This window comes from Anarhichas minor, unplaced genomic scaffold (genome assembly GCF_050575085.1).
Source record: "Anarhichas minor isolate MPS153535 unplaced genomic scaffold, ASM5057508v1 ptg000051l, whole genome shotgun sequence".
Classification (NCBI taxonomy): domain Eukaryota; kingdom Metazoa; phylum Chordata; class Actinopteri; order Perciformes; family Anarhichadidae; genus Anarhichas; species Anarhichas minor.
The window spans coordinates 6,833,700-6,843,393 of NW_027466497.1; the positions used below are offsets into that span (position 1 = coordinate 6,833,700).

General features: G+C 46.5%; 1 protein-coding gene across 1 annotated transcript; it reads right to left on the reverse strand.

Annotated features, from left to right (window-relative positions):
• Positions 1 to 1,216: 1,216 nt before the first annotated feature.
• On the reverse strand, positions 1,217 to 9,476 carry LOC142971994 (uncharacterized). Its single transcript, XM_076112745.1, has 5 exons — positions 8,727 to 9,476; positions 4,412 to 5,186; positions 3,029 to 3,288; positions 1,586 to 1,765; positions 1,217 to 1,429 (listed from the first exon to the last, which is right to left on the reverse strand). Exons 1-5 carry the CDS (start codon positions 9,474 to 9,476, stop codon positions 1,217 to 1,219), a joined length of 2,178 nt encoding a protein of 725 aa, XP_075968860.1.
• Between the last annotated feature and the right edge of the window lie 218 nt (positions 9,477 to 9,694).

Consider the following 9,694-nt stretch of genomic DNA (forward strand, 5'->3'; position numbering starts at 1 on the left):
TCTCTGTTCACCTTTTCATCTTCTCTGAGCGTCTGTGTATGTGTGAGTGTGTGTGTATGTGAGTGTGTGTGTGAGTGTGTGTGTGTGAGTGTGAGTGTGTGTGAGTGTGAGTGTGTGTGTGAGCGTCTTTGTATGTGTGTGTGTGTGTGAGTGTGTATGTGAGTGTGTGTGTTTGACTCTGTAATGTGGTTTGAGCTGGTTGGAAATAGGCAGGATCAGATCAGCAGTCCGCAGGTAAATCCTGCTGTAAGCCAAAGGTTGCCAAAGGACACGTCAGCATTACCACGGTGACAAGATGATGATGGACACTGTATCCATGCCGTCAGGTGACCCGGAGGCGTAACGTGTCAGGTCCGACATTGAGCTTGTGTAACGGCCAACTTCTGAGCTGAGAAACTGATTTTTAACTTTTTTTTTCTTACTCAGTCCTGCATTGAAAAAAATGCAACGTTTCGGTTATAAAGAACACATAACACACGGATTATTGTTTTTTCCTGAGTGTCACAAAAGCAAATTCTGTTTTCTTTCTACAACAAAAGAGGAGTTTTCAATATGAAATACTAGTAGGAAACAGTCCGCCAAAATCTCAATGTGCAAAATTAACATCAGTAGATTGCACCACATTTGACCTAAATTGTAAAAAAGGTCCTGAAACAGCATTATTCCTACTAAACAACGAGCAGATTTTCAGTCCAACATGTATGAACATCACGGTTCGGGTCTCACTGTGGCTTCTCTTCCACCTCCTGTAAAGTCAATGCTGCTCACGCACCAAACAAAAGCAAGCGAGTGCAGGCGAGCTGATGGCAACAAGTAACCTTTGGAGCTGTTATGATGGAATGAAATCCTCTTATGTGTGCTGGATCCCTCAGAAGCAGGCTGTAGCCATGACCGCACGGCCGGTAAATCCAAAGCCCCGCGCTCGTTGGAGCCTTCAGAGTCGTCCTGCTGAGAGCGGCGGAGTGAAAAAGTGAGGGTGTAGGTGGAGAAGGCAGAAAGAAAAATAATTATAGCAAAAAGCAGAATGACTGCTCCTGCTCAGCCTGTTGCCCATGGCCGAGCTTGCAACCAGAGCAAGCAATGAAATAAATCATTCCCCCCATCTTTGATCCTTGACACAATATCCCACTCTCCAACTATTTTCTGACAGGGGCATTGGAAATGTGGGCATGATGATGCTACGGCTCTAGGTGCCGGGGTCCAGTGTCCTTAGTCCTTAGTGGTGGCAGGGGTCAAAGGGAACCTCCGTGAGGCCCCCGTGGAGCTCCACTGACTCCTCGGACCAGGACATGACATCGCCGATGAGGTGGCCGCCGCAGGTCGCCTGGCTGTAGATCTCGTTGGCCGTCAGGACCCTGGACCAGAACTGGAGATCAGACAACTCTCCCATGAAGGACTGGGTGACGTCGAAGCGGCCTCCCATCGTGTCCTGTGAGGACCAGCGGAGAACAGGTCAAAATCAAAAAGGAATCACGGATGGAGTCTGAATGGCAACGATTTTTACATCGAACACGAGTGTTTTTTAAAAGTTTTTGCTTTCTACAATATCTGTGCATGGCAACTCTATACTGGATCAATGTCTTACCTGCTCCTGGCCCAGGATGAAGGTCCCTCCTGGTTCAATGGGGCGCCACGCTGACAGGTTTTGTCCCGAGCCTTTCTTCACCCCGTCCTGGTAGGCTTCCCAGACGCCGTCGCGTGTCGTCCATGTCATGCACACGTGATGCCACTTCCCATCGGTCATGGTTATCGGCAATGTAACCGCCTAAAAAGAGAGAGACAGACATACCGTTAAAGGAGGAAGACAGGAAATGTTCTGCGGCTTCCTTCTGGAGTAGTCTTTACCAAGCATCACTGTAACATCATGGAAACAAATTCCTTTTGGATAAAGGATTCAAACAGCCTTTGCATGAAAGTGCTCACAACTGTAGGGAAGGTGGATTAGTCCAAAATGACAATCTCCACTCCACTCACTTAAAATGAATCACAGCCTGAGATTAATCTGCATTCTGTGTCATCGATCGGGTTGACGACTGCCAAGTGTGACGGTGACGAGAAGAAAGCAAACATGGCAGTTTATCGCTCGTGCTTAATGTCACTCCTACAGACAATTAGGCCAATCAATTAGGATAATCAGATTAATTGCTTCGTTGATTTGTTTGTTAAGCTTCCTGCTCCCAGCACCGGGGCAAGGAAGCAAGGTATCAGCTCTTCAGAGAATGAAAGATTAGAAGGGTACGTCATAAAATCAGAAAGTGTCATTCAAATGGAGATGTCCACAATTTTCATGAAATTAAGAAATAAAATAAGAATAATAATATAACATATAATATAAAACACTAGACTAATGTGTTGTAATTTATTGTTATAGTCCACAATAACTGTGTTTACATTTTTTAATTTACTTATTATGAAAGATAATGCTGTTTATGTACTTAGAACCGGAGTAACAACAGTAACTTCTACTCCGAGGGCGATGGTCGGGTCAAATAAAAGCAGGACTTTCACCCGGAAGACCGCTGTATATGTCCAGTGTGAAACCAAATTGTCAATGACTCATTGGACCTTTCTTGTGTTACGTAACTTTCGTACTTAACTAAAACCAGTCGCCCAAGTAAAACAAACACACTTAACAAAACACAACATAAGGAAGTACATCTTTTCCGAAACCGAACCAAGTAGTTTTGTTGCCAGCTGGCGCACGGATCGCTTGTGTTTCTGGACATTTATAGGAGAATGCACAAAACGATATCATACGGATTGTTGTATGAGGATACGCTGCTCTACTAGTTGTCTTCACAAATATCATCTTCAGAATACTTTGATGAGAAAAGTAACAACAGTAGCAACACTCTTGGGCATGGACGTTTGAGAACTACAGTGTTACGTACCGATTCTGGTCACCTAAAGCAGCTTGACAGGGAAATCCCTCTATAAGAACTTCATACAGGGTTCTGAGTCTGTAATCTTTTAATATGCAGTAGCAACAGTCTGTCCTGTATGAGAATCAGCGGGGACCAGCTCCTACCTTGTCGCTGATTAACAGCTCCATAGGGTTGCTGCCCCATTCGATGAGCACCAGCTCATTGGCTTGTCCAGGTACGGCGTAGGAGAAGGGAGTGCCGAGGCCGGGGCCTGCTCCAGCCTTCAGCCACAGGCAGATGGTCAGGGCGAAGATCTCGTTGAGCGGCGACCGCTTCATCCTGGCGTACATGTAGTTGGTCTTCATGGGGAAGTCGAGCAGGAAAGCGCTGGGAGTCTTTAGCTTCTTTCCTGGTGAGACGGAGAGTGAAGAATTTAGATTCAGGTCATTCATTGGTACTGTTCTTCCGTCAGCGGTTGGTTTTAATTGAACGACTGCAGGTAGAGTTCTATAGCAGTTTAACAGATAGATTTCTCATATCTACGCCCAGCTTGTTTTCATTCACTGGGCGTCAAATACTGACTCTTTGTCACGCTCCTTGGCATCTGATTCCGATGCACAACCCTTTGACGTTCGTAGGAGACGCACCGGGCTTTCAAGTGACTGCAACGTAAACCCATCCACGTCATTATTAGATGATCAGAGAAAATGCTCAGTGAGTGTGATGACGTAGTGCAAAGACCCCATGGTGGCTGCAGTCTCTTCCAGCAAGGCGAGACATCCCATCTCAACACTTGCTTGGAAGTAAATTTGTAATCTTTTGAATAGCCTGCATGCCTGTTAATGGGTTACCAATTAACCAGTTGGCCACCAATCAACACCATTGATTATTCAGTGTGGCTTTGTGGCATAAGGCAGTAAAACTGCCTGTGCCAAAGCACACTGTATATTATCCATCGCGCTTAATCATAATAATCATAAGATTTATCCAAAAGTTTGGCGCGCCTCTCCTCACACAGCGTTGCCAACAGCGAAACGTGCGGCCTGATCGGGAATAGTGTGCTATCTATTTTTCGGAGAGATTCACCCAGCGGTTTTCTCGAAAATCCCAAAAAACAGAGCAAAATTTCCCCATTCACTTGAATGGGGTTTCGACGTGAAGAGAGCTAAAAAAACACTTCACTTTGGGCCCTCAAAGGGAGCGTTAGCTCCCATAATTTCCAAAGGCTTCTCAAGCAAAGATGTTTATGTCCAGTACAGAAATGACGGGAGCCATTTGTGGACTGTCCATCACGAATACAAGATTCAATCCAAGAGTATGAATCTAAAATGCAGAAAATAGAGTAGCGCTATCTCAATTGAACCTGAACGATACTACCGGTAACATTAGTGTGTATAAATATTGCGACGTCTTCGGGCAGTAGAAGCCACACTGTCAAAATTTCCTGCGAAATTTTCTAGTTATTATTATTATTATGATTAACACATAATCATGATGTCACATCACTCCAACGTTGTGTGTTTGCGTACCGTGGTCAGTGTTGCCATGGTGCAGTTGGCCGAGCACCGTTTCCAGCTTGCCGTGAGCGGCGCCTCGCAGACTCGTCTCTTTGCCGCCGATAGGCGACCGTCGTGGTGGGCTGTGATCGTTACCGTGGCGGCTGTCGTGGTAGTCGTTGCCGCGGCGGTCGTCGTGGCGGTCGTCGTGGCGGTCGTCGTGGTGTCCAGGTCCGCGGTGATCGTCGTGATGGTCGTCGTGATGGTCGTCGTGATGGTCGTCGTGGCGATCGTCGTGGTGACCGTGGTGGGGGCTGTGATGGTCGCCGTGGTGACCGCGCTGGCGGCCGTGGTGCCAGTCGTAGTGATGGCGACTGTGGTGACCGCTGCTGCGATGGTTGTTCCTGTGGCTGCCGTGGTGATTGCCATGATAGCTGTCGTGGTGGTCGTCATGGTGACCGGTGCCACGGTGGTCGTCGTGATGGTCGTCACGGTGACCAGAACCACGGTGGTCGTCATAATGGCCGCCACGATGACCGGTGCCGTGGTGGCTGTCTGGGTGGTCGACGTGGTGGCCGGTGCCACCGTGGTCGTCGGGGTGGTCGTCGGGGTGGTCGTCGGGGCGGCTGCTGCCGTGGTGGTCGTCGTGGTGATCATCGTGGTGATCGTCGTGGTGATCGTCGGGGCGGCTGCTGCCGTGGTGGTCGTCGTGGTGATCGTCACGGTGATCTTGGTAGTAGCTGTGCAGCTGCTCCTCCAGGGCGGTGATCTTCCGCTGGAGGAGTTCTCTCAGGGAGCTGGAGTACGAGCTGGACGAGTTCCTGGCCTGAAGAAGCACAAACTCATCAGTCAGCAAAGAGGAGCCAGCTCTGCTCTGTCAACACTCCAATGTGACAAAATAAAACACGGCTTCAGAGGTCTACATATCTACCGGTCAAGCAAGGAAAAGACTCATTACCATCTATTCGTTTCGCACATATTTTTATTTGGCAACAATAATATAATAATTTCCCGAAAATGAAATAAAATGTGCACTTAATCTGATCGGACATGTACTAAAACCCAATAATGTAATAACTGTCCTAACTTGAATTGAAATGACATTTTTACTAATAATGTAACACCTTTCAGATACAAAACTGAAGAATACTGAAACTGAAGTGGGCGACTGTGGCTAAGCAGGGCCGTCTTTCAATCAAAGGGTTGGCGGTTCAATCCCTGGCTCCGGCTCTGCTAGTCGCATGTTGATGTGTCCTTGAGCAAGACACTTAACCCCAAAATTGCTCCCGTAGTTGAGCCTACGGCGTAGAAATGTGATAGACTCTGAATTGTAAGTCGCTTTGGATAAAAGCGTCTGCTAAATGACTGTAATGTAATGTAATGAATAAATAACTTAATAAGATGTTTTTTTCTCAGAAATGTGCAGCTTTACAAAAGGTAAAACTGTGTTTTCAGTAGGCTAACATGCCACTAACAGTAATATTTGAAACTGAAGTTGAAACAAGTGAACAAACTCAATTTGCTGATGAAGATGTGGGAAAGAGAAGAAACACCGTGAGACGGGATAGTTTTGTTAAACTTCACGGTCATGAATGAACTTCTTTGCTTCAAGAAGTGTCAAAAGAAGAAATTACTCAATTTAAAAATCACTAAAGAGTCAGAAGTTCTTTGCAGTGAATTCAATGTTTTTAATTTATTAGTGAATAGACTAATTGTGGAATGACATTTACAGTTGCAAGGGAATAGTTTCCACCCCTCCCTCCTCTCCCTTGCTCATCCTCGTCTTCCTCACCAGCAAATCCGGCTTTGTTCCCTGCCAGCGCACGCTACGATTAATAGCCCCGTCAGGGAGGATGAAGCTAATTGAAGGTGAGGCTTGCTTGCACCTTTCGGCGCGTGGCCAGAGGCTGGTGGTGTAGACATCCTGTTAGAGGATGCAGTGACGGAAGGTAAATACCTGCTATGCGCTTCTGTTTTGTCTCACACCTAGGAGGGAGATGGAGGGGATTTCTGGCAACGCTTTCCCTGAACAAGACCTGAGACCACCTGCGCTGATATCAAGGCTTTCACAGGCCGGCGGGCGGAAGGGTTTTAGTCTCGCAAGGTGACACCAGCATCATTAAATGCTGCCACACAAGTGGGACAGCAGAACCACATGTGTGGCTTGTTTCAGGTGCTGAAACACAATTTAGAGAATGTATTCCTGTGCGATGTTCACACAAAGACAAACATTCAGAGAGAGTAATGACAGAAGCTACTAAAATTCCCAAGTGAGCACTGATTTAGTGCTTTAATGTGCTCACACTGAAATAAATTTAAGTTAAAAAGGGAAAGGTTTCTGAACGTCTGGATCAGTGGTTCAAAACATTTTTGAACCTTTTAAAAGGACACAAAGTTGACTCACTTGGCCTGGTTTCAGCAGAGGAAACAGATCCTTAATTCCCAATGCGATTAACCAGGAAGAATACACAGTAAATGAATGTACAGATAACAATTTCTCAGAGAGGCTATAGTACCTTCCCCTCTTCCTCCATGGTCTCACTCCAACATGTGAAGGTTGGACACAGGGGTGAAGGCTGATACAATTTAGAGCAGCTTCCTGTTTGAGACACTGATATCTAGCAGAGAGACGGAGGCTCCAACTTTGGAACGCTACTTAAAATGCATGCGTTTATTTAAAAACGACATATTCCACTAAAAGTGACCTTTTAAAAAAACGCCCTTTTGGTGCAGTGAACACAAACAGTAATCTAAGTGTGACCTGTCTGAACGTCTTAATGAAACACATCCTTCTCACAGTATTTTGGCAGTGGACAGCACCGGCAGCGGATTCAGCGGCTGAGCTCGTGACCCTGAATGACGCAGGATATGACCCCAATTAAGTCAAACCCTTGATAGGCTTCCGCCTTCGCAGACTGTTCAGCTGCTCCTTGCAAGACGCATTACTAAGCACCTCAAGATGTTTATGTAGGGCAGGAGGAGTGAGCACCTCCTTCAGGAGCTCTTACGGAATGTTTACCCTTTTCACCTGAAACTTCGCAGCTTTAATTACAGCCACATGAATATATTTAGAAAGCAGACAGCACAGTGAATTGTTTGCCCCGCAGCGTTTTTTGTACAGTTAAGAGAAGAAACTCTTGGATTTATTTCTTTAGAAAATGTTGCTGCTTCTGTAGGAGCTGCAGACCTAATGTTGTTTACTCATGGCCTACGTACTCTCTGAACTTTCAACCTACTTCAACTCTCTCTGTGGTCCATTACTTGAGTTTTTGCATTTGTACACCCCTTTGGCTGGAAGACAAAATGCAGTGTTTGTTGTTTGCCCATTACTTGAAGTCTTTAGTGGCTGAAGCTACGAGCCAGAAAGTCAACCCTGCAGGTCAAGCTGTACAAGCTACCATTAAGGTGGAGCTCCAACTCCCTATTGTGTGGCAAGACGAGGACGTTGTCGTAGGGATAATAAAGCAGACGCTCGTAATGGTGGAATGTAACTACGTACATGACAAATTCTAGATATTAGTACTTGAATATTTCCATTTCATGCAGCTTTATACTTCTACTCCACAACATCTTATTGGTAAATAAGTCGGAGTAAATAAGTCACAGTTTGTCATCCCCTTACTATCCAGGGAAAAAACACATATATCCAGATGTGTTGATGTTGAAGTGTTTCCTTTATGTGTTGAGAAAATCCTCCTACTCCTTCAGCTGAATGAACTCTTTAAAAAGCCTCTCGGATCAGCTGGAAAATGCATCGTCACAGAGGTGAAGACAGGGCTGTGTTTTTTTTTTTAGAGAGACGTGGTTCTCACAGGACAGCGATACTACAAACACATGATGATCTTACAGAATATGATGCATTGCTGAAGATTGAATAAGCCAACAGTTTATAACGAAGTTAAGAACATCTACAGCAGTAAAATGTGACATACAAATCCATGCAGCAGTAATATTAATCCAGAAACTGAAAGGTAACCATTTACTGCATACTTTTTTATACTGTAAGTACATTTCGATGATACTTAGGTTAGGCTTTGAATGCAGGACTTCTACTTGTAGTGAAGTATTTTCAGAGTGTGGTATTAGTACTTTTACTGAAGGGAAAGTATCTGAAAACTCCTTCCACCACTGGAAGTGTGTGGCACAAGATATCAAACAGGCTAAAAACAACGTAAACTGGAGTTTATGGTCTTAAAAAAATGTAAACACATTGTTTTCCCTGCTCTGAACTTAACAACATCTATCAGTGCATATCTTTCCTGGGATTGGTCAGAATTTGCTAATTTTGGTTGTTTGGCGGTTAATCCCCACTGGTAACAAAAAAAAGCCTTATCCCTGAGCATACATTGCAGATTTTTGCACTCACCTGCAAGTTCTCCAGCCTTTCCTTCAGTGTCTGCAGTGTTTTCCCCGTCTGTTCGGGGGAGAAGGAGCTGTGTTTTCCATACGACGAGCCCGTCCTTGGGTGGGGCTCCGACCTGTGGCCACCATGGGAGTAGTGGTGGTCGCTGCCGTGATGCGACGAAGGCCCGTGGTGCGATGACGATGGCGTATGGTGGCCACCGTGATGCCCGCGGTGGTCATCGGGGTACCCGTCGTGATGATTTTCATGATGGGTGTCGTGGTGAGTATCGGGATGGTTTTCGTGGTGGTTGTTGTGGTGATCGGTGCCATGGTGACCACCGAAGCCCTCGCACAAGGTGAGTTTGGCGGTCAGCTCCCTGATGGTCTCCCGCTGGTCCAGGATGGTCTCCTTTTGCCTCACGAGGCTCTCGCGCAGGTGCAAGATGGTGGCTTTGGCCTCGTCGGACATCACGCCTCGCCGGCTGCTGCCGTTGGGACCATTTGTGTGGCCGGTGCTGCTCGGCCCATGGGGCACACTGGGCGGGGAGTAGCAGCTGGGGTCCGCTTCTGGGGGAATTGGGGTGCAGACAAATTTGGGGCTACTGCCATAGTCATATTCAATGCCCGGCAGACTTCCTGTTGCTGATGCTGCACATGACAGGAAGTAGTAGAGAATTAGAGAATGTAGGGGGAAGAAGGGGAGGACAAACCCCAGAGAGGCTCCATCCCATTGCTGGTGTCTTGCAGACAGAGGACTGACGTCTCTGGCCATATTTGGCCTGAGTCCAAGTTATTCCTCGACAAATGACCAACGTCCTCCCGGGCCTTAGCTCTGTTGTGACGAACACCATGAATGGAGGTCATACGCGTTGGATTGAGACGTAGTGGTGCAACACATGTCAACAGTGAAATCACAGATGAAATCTCCTCACCGACAGCATAAATTCCTTTAACGGCGCCAACTCAAAGGCAGCTGCTCAGCTGTTTGCC

What these genes read in the sequence shown, in the direction of transcription:
- LOC142971994 (XM_076112745.1), bottom strand. Translation starts at nt 9,476, where the DNA reads ATGGCCAGAGACGTCAGTCCTCTGTCTGCAAGACACCAGCAATGGGAT. An exon ending in GGTGCTCGGCCAACTGCACC is followed by an intron (nt 3,289 to 4,411) that starts ATGGCAACACTG and finishes TAAATTCTTCAC; the next exon opens with TCTCCGTCTCACCAGGAAAG. An exon ending in TCATCCTGGGCCAGGAGCAG is followed by an intron (nt 1,430 to 1,585) that starts GTAAGACATTGA and finishes TGGTCCTCACAG; the next exon opens with GACACGATGGGAGGCCGCTT.